We start from the raw sequence: 16,082 nt of genomic DNA, 5'->3' as shown, positions 1-16,082 counted from the left end.
GTGGACCAAAGTTGTTCATTTCAACACATAACTTTGGCAACTTCTGTTGTCAACAAATTCAAGCTTTCTTCATTCAAGTTGCCTCTCAGGTCATTCAGTCTATGTCAAGTTTGACAATCAGATTAACCTGAGAAACACAATCTCTGCTCTGCATGTTGCTCTCCACTACGTTTCCAGTGTGGTACTGCATTTGACAGTGAGCAGAAAAAGTTCAAATGAAACACAAAAGCTACTCCTTGTCTGCTCACTGAGGGAAAGGTTGACCATTCAGGGTTTTCATCCATCTGGAGGTTTTAAGGTTTAAAAGATATAAACCTGACGTTTTTTGTCACAATTTCAAACACAAAAGCTCTTTGTTAGGAGACCATAAATGTTTTGGTCAAGTTGAAACTTTTTCCAAGCGTTTGGGGCTTCCCCCTGGCTGAGGGCTTCCACTGCATGAAAACCTGTATTTTCAGCCTCACACAGAAAAACTCCATGTCTGTCAGTGTGCAAGTTTTGGCAGGCTGTGAACTCTGCGTTTGCTGGTGCCATAAGGAACAGTCAGTGAATCACATGTACTGAAACATTCTTGACTTTCTGTCAAGGGCAAAACTTTATTTTGTCTATTTCCTTCTGACATAATATTTCCGTTTCTTTTTCGTGAACTACTGTAATTCTTGCTGCATTATTTTTAGATGACCTACTATCAGGTTTTGAACACAAAATGTACTCCTAGCACCTGGCTGAACCATGAACAGCTGACAGCGATGCGCTGTTCTCACTGGTTATAAAGGCAAAGCTGAGCAGAGACAAATGTTGCAGAAAAGGCAACAGCTAACGAGAACTATTGAGCTATGATCATCCATCACATTTCCTCTTTCTATCAGCTTTATTTATTTGTTTGCAGGAAATCTGGAGAAATGGGGGATTGATGAGCATTTTTGAACTGGGACATCAGTACATTTCTAATGATGCCAAACATTCATGTTTAAGGTAAAATAAGAAAAAAGGTCAACTTGTCCCTCTCCTCCATGATTTCTCTGAGTGAGAGTTCAAAATGAGCGGTGTCTTATTCTGAAGGTGTTCTCTGAACAAATCATTACAGGTGGGTCATGGGAGATATTTTTTGGTAAAGACATCTGCAGAATTCATTTGGAATTCTTTTCAACAATCTGCAGTTCATCCGTGTACCATAAGAGGAAGCTTCTGGGTATCGTCATGTGGACTGGAATGCTGTAAACGCTAACTACCATCCCCCCTATTACACTGATCACTTCCTTGTCCTCTCGACTACTTTGTGTTCTGTAGACTAGTGTCATGTCATGATTAACATGATATATGTCATATATTATGAGAACCAAATTAGTAGATTATTGGATGCAACTGAAGTGTAGATGCCTGAGCAAATTTAGTCTCATTCACCGAATCTCTTTAAACAATTTTTCTATTAAAGGATTTATTTAGCCCTCAATGTGGTCTTGCAGATATGAAGCAATGCCCTATGACCTTGCTCCTTACATCTATTGTGACATCTCTTGTGCTCCTTTTAAAACTGAAAATAACCTACTAAGGTTTGCAAAATCTGTCATGTTTTAAGCTTGTTGTGTCAGTTGTGTGCAAAAAGAAGAAGACAACACAGACTCTGTCAATCCCAGAGGAACAAATACCTGAATGGTAAGATAGAAGTCAGAAATTATGACCCTGTCTTGAGCTCTGGATCATTGCTTGATTTAACACTTCCCAATTTTATTAGAATTAGCAAGTCATCCATTCATACACATTTTCCCAAAAGCCCATGAAGTACATGTTTGAAAGCTTCGTGGTCATGTGATCTACATGGCATGAGCAATCAATAATGTAGGAAACAACGGACAATTGTGCTGGATCGTTTGCCACAAAATTTATGAGAATAAACTGAAATCTGTTTCATGATGTTCACAGGTGACTGGATACTGACGTGGAGGTTACATGAATCGTAAGAATTTAATGCAGAGGTAAATATTTTCTAGGTCTGCTCACTTTGGCATTCCAAATGGTGTTCAGCATCGTCAGTGAATGTCTTTCCTCCTTCTAATAATCATTAGAAGTTGCATTTCTGCCCGACAGTCCAGTTTCACTGAAGAAGCGCTGGAGTCTCCCTCTGTTCATTCAGTCAAACCTCTGCACATCTGTCAGTGACTGAAACCCCCAATGTTTGGCCCTTCAGACGTCTACTTGTTCCTGACCTGCGTCTTTGTTAGACATAAGCTAGCGACAGGTCATTTTTTTGTTTTCTATCAGTACTCTGTCTGCAATCTGGAATTCCAGCGCCTTCCAGTTGAGAACGTTCCCTGGAGTGAAGCTGAGCTCATCCATGTAGTTCTGGATCTCACAGGGTGAAAGGACGTAGTCCCACATGTGAACATCAGAAATCATTCCGCAGAATGAATGATCAGTGTGAAACCATCCACCGTGGGAATCCTGGTCCTGTTGCACAAGTTTGAGATACAGTGAGTCATAGTTAATCCTGTAAATGCTTTGACACAATTAATTGTTAGCAATTTATTAAATAGGCATTTACTACTGATGCAACTGTACCTGTCCTAATATGATAATTGGGTCGCCAGTGATTTTTGCAGTGGAAATAAATTTCCTGGTCGAAGGTTTTCCATCAAACCACAGCTGGCTAAGTCCAGATGTAGCATCCCACAAGGAACAGATCGAGTGCCACATGTTCAGTTCATAGTCCTTCCGTTTAAATTCAACCCTTTTGTCCCTGATGTGGAGCTGAAGTTCCTGACTTGATTCACGCCAGAAAAGCAGGAAGTCGTTAGCAAAAGATGGTGTGGCCAGAGAGAAAAGGGTGTGGCCGTCATCAAGGTCTGTGAAGGATCTGTAGACATAAGAACTGCAAGATAGATTTTCCTCGTCACAGACAAAGTGGATTCTTTTATACATCCAACTTTACCTCTGACAGACAGTTACTGAACTGAAATCCTTTTTCGATGTGGTCAGGTTCACATGAGCCAGTTCATTTTTTTGGGGGAATGTGAACATTTTCCCTGACATATCTGAAAAGGAGAAAAGGGTGAATTTCAAAATCATCGAGCAAAATGTTTCCATTCATCCATCCATCCATCGTCATCTTCCGCTTATTCCTACACATTAAGGGTCGCGGGGGGGCTGCAGCCTATCCCAGCGTCAACGGGCGAGAGGCGGGTTACACCCTGGACAGGTCGCCAGTCCATCGCAGGGCCAACATAGAGAGACGAACAACCATTCACACTCACATTCATACCTACGGTCAATTTAGAGTATCAATCAGCCTCGTCCCCAATTGCATGTTTTTGGATGGTGGGAAGAAGCCGGAGTACCCGGAGAGAACCCATGCAGACACGGGGAGAACATGCAAACTCCACACAGAAAGATCCCGTGCCCCAGCCGGGAGCTAAGTAAGCTACTTCAAAACCCTTTGTTTTTCCCCTTTAAAATGAGTACAAATGACGAGCGATGAATAAAAAATGATTACAAAATCCTGTAAATGAAGCATTTTTAGTGATGTATCTTTTTTGTATTAATACTGTGGAAGAAAAGACATATATACAGTATATACATTATATATACATTATACATGATATACATATATATTATATACATTATATATAAACTTTATATATATATATTCACAGACATTCACACGAAACATAATATACACATAACACATGTATGTGTGTGATTTTTACCTTTAGGAGCAGCAGCACAAGCTGTCAGCATCACCAGTGGAAGCAAATACTCCATCTAACACAAAGACATAAAGGCATCATGGAAAGAACATTGTCAGATTGGTCCTATCCCAATAATAATACAACTATTGACAAAATAATATGACTATTAACAATACAGAATAAAGGAATCTCTCGATACAACCACTTTAAATTCCTATATTTTGCATGTTGCTGGTCGTGTTCTTACCTTGGAATAATGTGTACAATTTCATGCGCAGCAGTGAAGATGGCCTTTTGTACTTTTACTGCTTCCCCATTTCTGACTGGCTCCAAACATCTGCCAGACTTTTCTGTTGATTCAGTGGAATTGTCTGACAGCTCATCCTCATTTTGTAATAGACAGGGCATTTTGGTGTCCTGCTGTTACATGAAATGACAGGCAAACTCTTTTGTTTCAGAAAGCTTCAGACAAAGTTTTCACAAGATACATGACATTTACGTCATCATCATATTTGATGATTGAAAGGTTTTTTTTAAACACGGACACAAATTTAATGGGAATTGCATCACACAGCACAACCAAAATTATGAAAATATCTTGATTAATTTGACAATATGGAAACAGAGCAGCTGGAAAACCCTTTTGGTGTGTGTGTGTGTGTGTGTGTGTGTGTGTGTGTGTGTGTGTGTGTGTGTGTGTATGTGTGTGTGTGTGTGTGTGTGTGTGTGTGTGTGTGTGTGTGTGTGTGTGTGTGTGTGTGTGTGTGTGTGTTCAAAGTCCATCTCATGGTTCCTGTAGGCCTAACACTGATAGTATTTGGAGACCAAATCACCTTTTTGGTCTCCAGACGGATGTGGCCTTCCCATACCATCCACAGCACCAACAGGAAGTTGTGGCAGTATAGCAGGGCAGCCAAACAGTCTCTGCTGGTTGCTGGGGCCCAGCCTGAATAGGGGAAGGCTGCGACAACTTTTGTCCGCAGAGCCCAAACAGTCCCTGGGGAAGGCTTTTACAGGAGGTGGCTGCAGCAGCTTTGTTCGCCCATCTGGAACAGTGTCTGGAGTAAAAGTTTGTGGGGGCACACGTGGAGGCACCGGGGGCGCATGTGTGGCTATAGGAGATACACATTTAGGCACTGAAGATGCGCATGGAGGCACTGGGGAGTCTGGCAGTTTGGCGATCTAATGGAGTCAGTTGACAAAATGTCCTATTCTTTATCTTGCGCTGCCTAAAGGAGGACCAGAATGCATATCCAGGCAGGTTCCCTCAAAGATTGGGCACCGCAGGGGCAAACTGTTGGCTCCACGGAGGTAGCTTGTAATTGAGTGTCTTTTTTGACTGCCTCCCAAAAAACTTGAATAGCGTAATCATTTGTCCTTGTTGGTCTGCTGTCCACTTGTGAATAACCTTAAACATTCTGTCAGATGTGGGATTGAGACAGGACCCGAATTCAGAGGCAGGAGGCGATGTGAAGTAGATGGATTTTAACCAAAACTTAAACTTAACTCATACAATAAAGCAAACAACCTGGAACATTAAAGTATGCATGTGAAGACTTTACGGGTAACAAAACAGATGGATGAACAAAGACTGACAACAAATTCAACTCAGCGCACAACACAAAGCAGGTTGGAGAACACAAGGACAGTGACGAAACTGATTGGACATGAAATACCGGGAACTGACTCAGACAAATTACCTGATAAAACATGGATGACAGACTTAAAAGAGGCAAGAAAAAAAAACAATAAGGAAACCCAAGAACAGTCCATGAAGAACGCAAACTATTAATCCAGAACTAAAAGTCCAGATGGGGCCGTGACATCATTATAACCTAGATTTCCTATTTTTATCCAGTTGATCTTCATCATTCTGGTATGAGGCCCATTGTACTTTGCAAAGTTCATGCGTTAGATGGTGGTGTGTCTGTGTCTGTGTCTGTGTGTGTGTGTGTGTGTGTGTGGGGGGGGGGGCGGTTTAAGCCTTCCCTTCACCTCTTAAAATCACACAGATGACTTTGTCTCATGATGGATAGATGAGCAGAGACTGCATGACTGATATCCCGTCTTTGGCTGGAGGGATCCTTCCATATCAAGTCCTCCAGCAGAGAAGGACTCATCCTAGCATCGGCAGGACAACACACTAACAAAGTCTGGTTTGCATCACTGAAAATCTTCTGATCAAGGAGAGAAATTTAAGCAATAACCCACTTGGTAGAGGATGATAAATCAGCTTTTATTTTGTGTCATTATCATTTGACCGACTCAAGAAGTTGATCACTGGAGAGGTGAAAAATGCCCACGGTGTCCCAAGTCATGTGATACTTCCAAGTTTGTCAGTACATTCTTCTTTCTTCCAATCATTCAAACTGACAGACACATCACCCAACACATCACCCAAGTTTGTGATCTAATATAAGGATACAATAGCAAGTTGATGTCACTGATGAATGAAAGTTTGTGAAGTAGAAATGTGGAGTGTTTGTGGAAATCCACTGAACTCAGATCAGAAGTCACATTTCTCCTCCTGACTCAGAAGGTCAGTAGAGTTTCTCTCTGTTGACCCAATCCACTCTCTCAGTCACATCTGACTGATGAACATTCATGAAACCCTCATCTTATGGGCCATCCTTTCATAGACAATTTGTAGTCATATTCAACTGAGAACTTCTGATTGAGACACATGTCGGTTTTTAGGTTACTGACAGGTTTGTTGTTTGTTTTCTAGCAGTACTCTGTCTACAATCTGGAAGTCCAGTGCTCTCCAGTTGAGAACGTTCCCTGGAGTGAAGTTGAGATCATCCACGTAGTTCTGGATCTCACAGGGTGAAAGGACGTAGTCCCACATGTGGACATCAGACATCATTCCAACAAACGACTGGTCAGCGCTAAACCCCCCACCATGGGAATCCTGCTCCTGCAGAGATTTCAGAAGTTTCAGATAACGTGAAGGTTGATTATACTGAACATAATTTGACACACAGTGCACGGACAACATTTAATGACAAAGGTTTTCAACTATTCATGCAACTGTACCTGTCCTAATATGATAATTGGGTCTCCAGTGATTTTTGCAGTGGAAATTAATTTCCTGGTCGAAGGTTTTCCATCAAACCACAGCTGCGTTAGTCCAGATGTAGCATCCCATGTAGAACAGATCGAGTGCCACATGTTCAGTTTATAGTCATTTTGATTAAATTCAACCCTTTTGTTCCTGATGTGGGGCTGAAGCTCCTGACTTGATTCACGCCAGAAAAGCAGGAAGTCATTGTCAAAAAAAGGTGTGGCCAGAGAGAAAAGAGTGTGGTCTGCCTTGAGGTCTGTGAAGGATCTAAAGAGATTAAAAAGAAATGTTACGGAAAGATACATTTTCTAGTAAGGGATACAGTGCCTGGGCTCCTTACGACCAACTCTACCTGTAACAGACAGTCACTGCGCTGAAATCCTGTCTGGATGCGGTCAGCTTCACATGAGCTACATTGGATTTTTGTGGGAATGTGAACATTTTTCCTGACAAATCTGAAAAGAGAGGGAATTTCAATATGGGCGTCGAGCAAAAAGATAAAGCGATGCATCTCATGAACTTGACAGTTCTACTGTGTGAGATCAGTCAACTAATCTTCCCGTGGTGCAGGCCCAGCAAACACACATACAGACACACACATACTATTCATAACAAACAGCTGCTAAAAAACTAGGCTTACACTGATAAAGTAAAACAACAACACTTATGTAGGCTCGAGCCAGAGACCCTTCGGTTGATGGTCACTCTGAGCCGTGCTGCCCTGTTTGCATAATATACCATTCAAAAATCAACATGTAGGCTATACTCAGATACTGAGAAATTTCATCGACAACAGCCCCTAAAAATTGGAATAAGGGCAGTAAAGTATCCTCCTATTCAGTGTTTTGTCTGCCTAATACAAAGCTCCTCATGTTTAAGAGCTCATTTATTTTTTGTTGATGGTATAAAAAGGTAAATTATTCGACCTTCTTGTAGCTCTGAATTACAATATTGTTTTAAGTGAGTTAGTCCTTCGGTGGGTAACCACAACATGACCATTTTCCTAAAATCATGAGTTGCAGTTTTTAATTTTATCACACTAAACTATCAAGAACTAGCAAGAAAAAAAAAAAAAGAAAAAAGTTATTTTTGAGTTCATGAAGAGTGTGGCACAGTTTTAGCTCATTTGTTTGCTCAATAACGAGCCACAAGAGGTCAGAGTGTAAATTCTCTCTGCTGGTTCTAAGGTTCTAACAGAGAAATCCAGAACAAGTCGAGAAGCAGCAACATGTAATTTTGCAAGTTGTTGATTAGACCGATGAGCACGCAGTGAAAAAAAACAAAAAACAAACTTGAAGAAAGGCTTGCTGATGTCTGTCCCACATTTTATAACATCAAAAGGCAAAAATGATTAAGAAAAGCCATGAGGTGCATCACTTAGGTTGTTTTGTTGATTTCCAATTTTCTCCACTACCTTTTTGTTGATCAAATTTAGTCAAAAATATCCCTGTTGATATCCTGTTTGAAAGTGATATGAGCACTGGTGTTTACAGAGATGATTAAGAGTAAAATTGTAAAGACGGTCAAGTGCTTCGTCAGCAAATGTTATATATATAAAAAAAATATTGTAAAACAGGCAGAAGGATTTAAGATAAATGCCAAACAATAACACAATCCTGTAAATAGCCTCAAGTGCAACTGTGTGGTGTTATTTCTTTTTTTTCCATTTCAACGGTAATTTTTTTTTTTTACCTTGAGGAGAAGCAGCACACGCTGTCAGCATCACCAGTACAAGCAAATACTTCATCTGATAAAGGCATAAAGACATTGCGGGGGAAAAAAAAAAAATCATTCAGAATTTATGAAATAACTGGGATAATTCTGAAATGCACCGAAAAGCTTCTCTAGAAAAAGGAGTAAAATAATCTTCTACACAATCACTTTAAATCCTTATATTTTGCAGGGTTGCTTGTATCGTTCTTACCTTGAAATTACCTCTGGATTTTATGTTCAACAGTGAAAAGGATTGTCATTTGTGCGTTTTTACTGGTTCCCCATTTCTGTCTGTTTCCTAACGTCTGCTTAACTTTTCCAATGACTCAGTAGAATTTTTGACCGTCGTGTTGAAATAGGATGTTTTGGCCATTTTGCCAGTGCAGATGGCGACACGCAGGCTGTTTTCTTTTTAATTTTGTTTAATTTTTCTCGGTTTTTGACAGAAAGCCTGTTAGACAAACCTTTCAGGAAACATAAGTGGTAATCATATTTAAATATTGTGTCCTTACTTTGGTGCTCCTTCATGAATCTGTGTTTTTGCAGTTGTGAGACCAGACACAAGCAAAACAGAATCAGCATGGTAAATTTGACGCGTCCTTTTTGAATCATTTGTACGGTAACACAAAGCAGAACCAAAATTTTAAAAAGCAAAAACATGATACATTTAAAACCCAACAACTGGAAAACTGACACAACAAATAAGTACAAGTTTATTTCGTGAAAATTAGAAATTAAAAATTTCACTATAGGTGCCGCCTGACTACTTTGGGTCCATTTTGAAATACAACCGCAAACTTTTGAATGAATGAATAAAAAACACAATTATTGTCTTTTTATCCTTCGCATGTTACAAATAATATTTGTGATGTCTTAGTCCTGTCATGAACACCTGATAAAGTTTGGAAAAAGATGTTAAATTTAACTTGCTGTGCTATTTTTAATAAATCAGAATCTGATTTAGGTCTGTAATACTACAGCCTCTTCATGAGTTCCAGCTGATTTTTTCCCATTAAGAGGCGTTTGTTAAAAAAAGTAAGGAACAAAAACCTTCTGTTGAAACTGTTTCTATTCAATGTCAGTAGCACTGACACTGATTCTATCTACTGGGCCCAGAACTTCAGAGCGTTACTTTTTAAATGAGAACCATTTCAAACTGAACAGCTTTCAGTAAACTTTAATGTGCCTTTCATAGGGTTTTTCATCAAATTTAACCCAAAACTTACAAGAACACTGAACAAATGTATATGTGGACATGTCAAAAAGAAAGTTAAAGAAAAGATTAATACTAACCACATCAGTACTTACTGCTTACCATGGATGTGACCATTTTCACTAATGACCTGTTACATATTTCTTGTAGTTTTAGAAGGCTTGAAGCAGAGATGTGGGGTATTCGTGGAAATTAACTGAACTCAGATCAGACATCACATGTCTTCTCCTCATTGTCCAATTACAGTTGAGAACATCAGGATAGTTTCACTCCGCCCATTTCATCAGGTCTCTCATTGACATCTAAAAGCTTCTGTATATGATCATGAAACCCCTCAATGTATGGGCCATCATTTTGTTCACAATATGTGGTTACAGAAAATAAAAATGAATTACTAGAGGTACTTCAGGTTACTGACAGGTAAATTTTTTGCTTTCAATGAACACTTTGTCTACAATCTGGAACTCCAGCGCTCTCCAGTTGAGAACGTTCCCTGGAGTGAAGTTAAGATCATCCAAATAGTTCTGCATCTCACAGGGTGAAAGGACGTAGTCCCACATGTGGATGTCAGACATCATTCCAACAAACGACTGGTCAGCGCTAAACCCCCCACCATGGGAATCCTGCTCCTGTAGAGGTTACAGAAAGGTTTAGATGCAAGAAATATGAGTCATACTGTACCGCCAGTTGTGAATGGTACTTTGATATACAATGAATGGTTACAATTTCTATAAAAAAAATTAACTATCAGTGCAGCTGTACCTGTCCTATTGTGATTATTGGCCTTCCAACGATGTTTGATCCAGCAACGATTGTTTTCCTGGATGAAGGTTGTCCATCAAACCACACCTGAGCCAGTCCAGTCGAGCCTTCCCAGGTGGCACAGATCGAGTGCCACATGTTCAATTTGTAGATTTCTTGATTAAATTCATCCATTTTGTCCCTCACGTATATCTCTAGCTCCTTATTTCCATTATCCCACATAATCAGGAAGTCATTTGAGAAAGAGGGTGTGGCCAGAGAGAAAAGGACATGGTCTCTTTTGAGGTCTGTGAAGGATCTGCAGGCATCACAAGAAATAATGATGGATGATACGTTTTCCTGTCAGAGATAAAGCGTGTTCTTTTGTTCAGGTTGCAGATCCAACCCTACCTCAGACACACAGTTACATCGCTGAAATTCTCTTTGGATGCGGTCAGCTTCACATGAGCAACGTTGTTCTTATGGGGAAAGGTGAACATTTTCCCTGACAAGTCTGAAAGAAATAAATAGCAAAATAAAGAGCAAAACATGTTTCATTTTACAGAAAATTCAAACATTGAGGATCATATGAGTTTGAGTATGTTGACATGTGCAAGCACTGTTTATGATGTGGTCAGCGTGATCATATATGAGATAAGAATGTGACGAAAGGCTTGTTGAGATGTTGGCCACACATTTGACAGAAAAAAAATATATACATACATACGTGTGTATGTATGTATGTGTGTATGTGTATGTATATATACATATATATGTGTGTGTGTGTGTGTGTGTGTGTGTGTGAATGTTTGTAGTCAGGGCCTTCTCTAAGGCACAAGTGTTTCAAAAATAATGTAAAATACAAATTTCAAAAAAGAAATAATGCAATGAAATTAATCCCCAAAAAAATTGTTTTACAACACTGTCAGTGTTTATTGCCTTCATAAATATATCTTCAATTATTGTAAAACATATTTTTCTTTCCTGTGAAATTAGTATAAATTAGAAAAAAATCATCTTCAATGTTCAAACAGCGACAAACTACTGTAAATGATCTCTTGCAATCATGCCATCAGGTTTCTTTCTTTAAATTGTATTCCCAATGTAAAAATGGAGAAAATATATTTGTTTTTACCTTGAGGAGCAGCCGCACATGCTGTCAGCATCACCAGTGGAAGCAAATACTTCATCTAGTACAAAGAAACCATGAAAATACACAGTCAGAACTGACCCAACACCTCTGAACCTTCTGAAATACAACTATTAGCCAACTAACCTACCAATTATAACAATAAAGGTGCAGAGTTAAAAATCTCTTGTTACAATCACTTCCAGTTCCTACATTTTGCAGATTTCATGTTTTATTCCTACCTTGAAGTTACTTCTAGTTTTTATGTGCAACAGCAAAAGGGCGTGTGACTTTTATACATTCACTACTTCCTTATTTTTTGCGATATTTCCGTCCTGTTTCTCACACTGTGACTTCTCCAATTTTCTGTTGAATCTGAAGAATTGTTTTAACAGGTCTTCCCCATGTGAAATCAATCACTACTATTTATATTTGCAAGTGCATGTGGTAGCTGGCAGAATCTTTGTACTGATATAAAACTAAAATAATTATAATGGCATTTTTCTTTTGAAACTGAACATGAATTACTAAACATACAATAATCATACAATTGGAATTTCTATCAGAGTGTAGGATAGTGTAGTATAGTGAACTATAGTGTTGTGTAGTACAGGGTAGTTTTGTGTAGTATAGTTTAGTATGGTATGTTGTACTGTAGTAAGGTATAGTGCAGTAAAGAATGGTATAGGATAGTATAGAATAGTATGGTATAGGATTGGATAGTATATGATAGAATAGTATGGTATACTATTCTTACAATCGTATAGTGTACTATAGAATCGTGTATTGCCACTTATAGAATATAACAGCTAATGGTTTCATGGCAACTTCATTCTTTCACAGTAACCCGTTCAGACTGTGCCACCTCCATGACTCTTAATGGATAAGCAGTATAGAAAATGGATGGATGGATGGCTCGGTGCCCCCCTGCAGAGTACTCTATTCCAACCTGAATCACGCCGTTCATAGAGACTACACCAAAACCTTAGTCTGAAAAAAAAAATTGTTGTTACTGAATTTTCTTTTGGTGCAGTCTCTTACAGGTGTAGATATGTCAGAACAGATTCATAATGCTATGCTATGGTACATAATGCTATGACCCTTGTGTGTGCTCCAGCTAGTATCTCCCAGCTTAACACTCACAGCACTGCAGTATCACTTCAAATAGCAGTGACAAGATTCAGTGTCCATGAATACACTTACAAGCCCTAAAATAAGACAGCTCCACTGCCATCGTGTTCTCATCTAAGCTAACTTTTCTGAGCGGAGCTACACTCACGCTACCTCTCCTCTTAGCTTCTCCTCCCTCTCGAACGTCTCGCTAACATTCACCTTCCTTTTTATTTTTGACATTTGTAATAAAGATGTTTCTGTGGCAGTTCCCAAAGAGGTAGAAAATGATCCAACACTGTATTTAGTTCATCAATGTACTTCTTTAATGTTATAGACGGATCCGGGATCTCCTGCTCATGCATCCCAGGCAGAATCAATGACTTAGCTGCAAGTCACCTTATTTGTACTCTTGAACATCTGGAAGTAGTTAAAGGGGTTTTACAAGGGGGTCTCACAAATCTCCTGAGCACCAGGACTAGTTGGCGCCGTTCCGACAACAGGAAGGGACTCACAAATGGTGATCATAGACACACATTCCAAGAACATTTGTCTTTTAGATCTACGTAAGCTTATATCATGTATATGCTTGACTTGTAAGTATACGTGAGTACGAAGTATTATTAAAAGATAATATATAAGACAACAGAAAAACACTTAATATCAACCTCTCACCCCTGATATCTGATTGGATCATAACTTCCGACAAATGAATTTTGGCATACATTTGTTTTTAACACATCTAAACATTAATAAAAAGCTTTTTACAGTTTGAATTAACTTATAAAAGGAGATTAAACAATTAAAAATGACAATGAATTCAAGTTATTTTCAAAAATCCATGGGGCTACACTCTTGTTTCATAGGCCAAACAAATGGGGAGATTTTTTAAATTTATTTATTTAGTGCCAACTATGTATATTAGCCTTTGGGTGCATCATTGAAATGTAGAAAGAGGGAAATTTAACCAACAACACACTTGGTGAAAGATGATGAATCAGATTTTATTTTTTTGATTTACATTTGACACACTCTGGAACAAGTTGATCTTCCAGGAGAGCAAAAAATAACATACTGCAATCATAAAGCACAATTTTCTAATGACTCCAGTTTCTCCTCATGTCCTCTCTCTGAAATAGAGCTAACAGTATCTGTTCCTTTGAGGTGAAGTTGTTCCTTTTTACATTTAAAAAAAACAAAACAGTTCACCTCTCAAGTCAATGCCATGGACAAAAAAACAGAAACAGAAACAGAAATGTGGAGTGTTCGTGGGAATGAACTGAACTCAGATCAAAGGTCATATTTCTCCCTGTGATACCTCCATCTACAGCTGAGAAGATCAGAACGGTTTCACTCCGCTCATTCAGTCCAATCTCTCATTCATACCTGACTGGTATATGATCATGAAGCAATGTGTAGAACGCGCAGAAAACACTAGAGGTACTTTAGTTTACTGACAGATGTTTTGTTTGCTTTCTGTCAGCACTTGGTCTACAATCTGGAATTCCAGCGCTCTCCAGTTGAGAACGTTCCCTGGAGTGAAGTTGAGATCATCCACATAGCGCTGCATCTCACAGGGTGAAAGGACGTAGTCCCACATGTGGACATCAGACATCATTCCAACAAACGACTGGTCAGCGCTAAACCCCCCGCCATAGGAATCCTGCTCCTGTAGAGATTACACAGAACATTACATCATAAGGTAAATGGACATGGTAGGGCTGAATTATCCTTAGACACAAAGTGAACTGTTAGCATTTTAAAGATATATAAAAGAAAAAAATTAACTATCAATGCAGCTGTACCTGTCCTATTGTGATTATTGGCTTTCCAACGATGTTTGATCCAGAGGTGATAGTTTTCCTGGATGAAGGTTGTCCATCAAACCACACCTGAGCCAGTCCAGTCGAGCTTTCCCAGGTGGCACAGATCGAGTGCCACATGTTCAATTTGTTGCCTTGTTGAATGAAGTCAGTTATCTGGTCCCTCACGTATATCTCTAGCTCCTGATTTCCTTCATCCCACATAATCAGGAAGTCATTTGAGAAAGAGGTTGTGGCCAGAGAGAAAAGGACATGGTTTCTTTTGAGGTCTGTGAAGGATCTGCAGGCATCACAAGAAATAATGATGGATGATACGTTTTCCTGTCAGAGATAAAGCGTGTTCTTTTGTTCAGGTTGCAGATCCAACCCTACCTCAGACACACAGTTACTTTGCTGAAATTCTCTTTGGATGCGGTCAGCTTCACATGAGCAACGTCATTCTTTTTGGGAAAAGTGAACATTTTCCCTGACAAGTCTGAAAGAAACAAATAGCAGTGGTCAGTCACAAAAAAGAAATAAAAAGGGAAAAATACAATCAGGAAAAACCTTCAGATGAACAAATTATTTTTTAAAATGTTCTTTCCTTTATGTTAATGACAAATTTAGGTCAAAAATGTTTCTATTGTCTTTCCCAATTAAAAGTGGTATGAGCACTAAAATTTATCTGGAAACCAAGAAAGAAAAAAGAAATTTGAAAAGAAAACTCCAGTTATTATTTGTTCCAAACTTCAATGTACCAACCATACAGCAACAAAATCCTGTTAATGATCTCTTGTGCGATTATGCATACAGGTTTTTTTTTCATATTCCCAGTGTTAGATGAAGAAAATGTACTTTTTTTTACCTTTAGGAGCAGCGGCACATGCTGTCAGCATCACCAGTAGAGGCAAATACTTCATCTAATACAAAGACACCATCAAAATACACAGACAGAACTGATTGAGCACCTCTGAACCTTGTGAAATGCAAGTAATAGCCAATTAACCTATGAATATCAACAATACAAGTGCAGAGTAAATAACATCTCCATACAATCGCTTCAGATCTCCATGTTTGACCTACCTTGAAGCTACTTCTGGATCTTATGTTAAACAGAAAAGGGTGTTACTTTTATACACTCACTGCTTCCGTATTTCTCTCTATACTTCCTCACCTTCTTCTGGCCTCAGACTTTTGGTCTACTTTTCTGTTGATTCAGAAGAAAAAAATGAACGGCATTTAACACTCTGGTTGGAACTCTAGAAGCACTCTGGCTTGCACTTTTCCTTCCATCCATCCATCCATCCATCCATTTTCTACCTCTTATCCTGTTGAGGGTCGTGGGGGGGGCTGGAGCCTATCCCGGCAGCCTTCAGGCAAGAAGCCTGAACAGGTCACCAGTCCATCACAGGGCCAACACATAGAGACAGACAACCATTCACACTCACAGTCACACCTACGGTCAATTTAGAGTATCAATCAGCCTCGTCCCCTCTTGATGTCTTTGGACTGTGGGAGGAAGCTGGAGTACCAGAGAGAACCCACACAGGAACAGGGAGAACATGGAGACTCACACAGAAAGATCCTGTGCCCGAGTCTAGGCTAGAACCCGGAACCTTCTTTC

At 39.3% G+C, this 16,082-nt stretch overlaps 4 protein-coding genes across 7 annotated transcripts; all 4 read right to left on the bottom strand.

Moving 5' to 3' along the window:
• Positions 1–1,693: 1,693 nt before the first annotated feature.
• On the bottom strand, positions 1,694–4,044 carry LOC147253407 (C-reactive protein-like). The gene is made up of 5 exons (XM_086218579.1): positions 3,934–4,044; positions 3,705–3,759; positions 2,930–3,032; positions 2,560–2,854; positions 1,694–2,448 (listed from the first exon to the last, which is right to left on the bottom strand). The coding sequence occupies exons 2-5, from the start codon at positions 3,757–3,759 to the stop codon at positions 2,230–2,232; spliced, it is 672 nt and encodes a 223-aa protein (XP_086074705.1). The 5' UTR covers positions 3,934–4,044; the 3' UTR covers positions 1,694–2,229.
• A 1,285-nt stretch (positions 4,045–5,329) lies between these two features.
• LOC147253406 (C-reactive protein-like) lies at positions 5,330–9,463 on the bottom strand. Of its 2 annotated transcripts, none has more exons than XM_086218581.1 (5): positions 8,976–9,463; positions 8,443–8,497; positions 7,103–7,205; positions 6,723–7,017; positions 5,330–6,603 (listed from the first exon to the last, which is right to left on the bottom strand). In XM_086218581.1, exons 2-5 carry the CDS (start codon positions 8,495–8,497, stop codon positions 6,385–6,387), a joined length of 672 nt encoding a protein of 223 aa, XP_086074707.1. In that variant the 5' UTR covers positions 8,976–9,463; the 3' UTR covers positions 5,330–6,384. The 2 variants fall into 2 exon arrangements, with proteins under 2 accessions (XP_086074707.1, XP_086074706.1); XM_086218580.1 differs by lacking the exon at positions 8,976–9,463 and adding an exon at positions 8,675–8,946 and having other exon boundaries at positions 5,331–6,603.
• Positions 9,464–9,624: 161 nt separating this feature from the next.
• On the bottom strand, positions 9,625–11,825 carry LOC147253405 (serum amyloid P-component-like). 2 transcript variants are annotated; one of them, XM_086218578.1, is made up of 5 exons: positions 11,789–11,825; positions 11,553–11,607; positions 10,829–10,931; positions 10,439–10,736; positions 9,625–10,305 (listed from the first exon to the last, which is right to left on the bottom strand). In XM_086218578.1, the coding sequence occupies exons 2-5, from the start codon at positions 11,605–11,607 to the stop codon at positions 10,087–10,089; spliced, it is 675 nt and encodes a 224-aa protein (XP_086074704.1). In that variant the 5' UTR covers positions 11,789–11,825; the 3' UTR covers positions 9,625–10,086. The 2 variants fall into 2 exon arrangements, with proteins under 2 accessions (XP_086074704.1, XP_086074703.1); XM_086218577.1 differs by having other exon boundaries at positions 11,698–11,806.
• Positions 11,826–13,639: 1,814 nt separating this feature from the next.
• LOC147253404 (serum amyloid P-component-like) lies at positions 13,640–15,667 on the bottom strand. 2 transcript variants are annotated; one of them, XM_086217220.1, is made up of 5 exons: positions 15,633–15,667; positions 15,324–15,378; positions 14,852–14,954; positions 14,462–14,759; positions 13,640–14,325 (listed from the first exon to the last, which is right to left on the bottom strand). In XM_086217220.1, exons 2-5 carry the CDS (start codon positions 15,376–15,378, stop codon positions 14,107–14,109), a joined length of 675 nt encoding a protein of 224 aa, XP_086073346.1. In that variant the 5' UTR covers positions 15,633–15,667; the 3' UTR covers positions 13,640–14,106. The 2 variants fall into 2 exon arrangements, with proteins under 2 accessions (XP_086073346.1, XP_086073345.1); XM_086217219.1 differs by lacking the exon at positions 15,633–15,667 and adding an exon at positions 15,542–15,551.
• Between the last annotated feature and the right edge of the window lie 415 nt (positions 15,668–16,082).

This window comes from Aulostomus chinensis, chromosome 11, assembly GCF_037954235.1.
Source record: "Aulostomus chinensis isolate RoL2024-O1b breed Wild chromosome 11, RoL_Achi_v1.0, whole genome shotgun sequence".
NCBI lineage: Eukaryota > Metazoa > Chordata > Actinopteri > Syngnathiformes > Aulostomidae > Aulostomus > Aulostomus chinensis.
The sequence above is the reverse complement of the archived record's forward strand: the minus strand, read 5'-3'. Positions and strand labels throughout refer to the sequence as shown.

Excerpts from the sequence above, each read along its gene's own strand:
- LOC147253407 (XM_086218579.1), bottom strand. The coding sequence starts at position 3,759 with ATGGAGTATTTGCTTCCACTGGTGATGCTGACAGCTTGTGCTGCTGCT. Across the intron at positions 2,855-2,929 it reads TCAGTAACTGTCTGTCAGAG|ATCCTTCACAGACCTTGATG; the intron begins GTAAAGTTGGAT and ends TTATGTCTACAG. Across the intron at positions 2,449-2,559 it reads CAATTATCATATTAGGACAG|GACCAGGATTCCCACGGTGG; the intron begins GTACAGTTGCAT and ends CTTGTGCAACAG.
- LOC147253406 (XM_086218581.1), bottom strand. The coding sequence starts at position 8,497 with ATGAAGTATTTGCTTGTACTGGTGATGCTGACAGCGTGTGCTGCTTCT. Across the intron at positions 7,018-7,102 it reads GCAGTGACTGTCTGTTACAG|ATCCTTCACAGACCTCAAGG; the intron begins GTAGAGTTGGTC and ends TAATCTCTTTAG. Across the intron at positions 6,604-6,722 it reads CAATTATCATATTAGGACAG|GAGCAGGATTCCCATGGTGG; the intron begins GTACAGTTGCAT and ends AAATCTCTGCAG.
- LOC147253405 (XM_086218578.1), bottom strand. The coding sequence starts at position 11,607 with ATGAAGTATTTGCTTCCACTGGTGATGCTGACAGCATGTGCGGCTGCT. Across the intron at positions 10,932-11,552 it reads ATGTGCGGCTGCTCCTCAAG|ACTTGTCAGGGAAAATGTTC; the intron begins GTAAAAACAAAT and ends TATTTCTTTCAG. Across the intron at positions 10,737-10,828 it reads GATGTAACTGTGTGTCTGAG|ATCCTTCACAGACCTCAAAA; the intron begins GTAGGGTTGGAT and ends TGATGCCTGCAG.
- LOC147253404 (XM_086217220.1), bottom strand. The coding sequence starts at position 15,378 with ATGAAGTATTTGCCTCTACTGGTGATGCTGACAGCATGTGCCGCTGCT. Across the intron at positions 14,760-14,851 it reads AAAGTAACTGTGTGTCTGAG|ATCCTTCACAGACCTCAAAA; the intron begins GTAGGGTTGGAT and ends TGATGCCTGCAG. Across the intron at positions 14,326-14,461 it reads CAATAATCACAATAGGACAG|GAGCAGGATTCCTATGGCGG; the intron begins GTACAGCTGCAT and ends TAATCTCTACAG.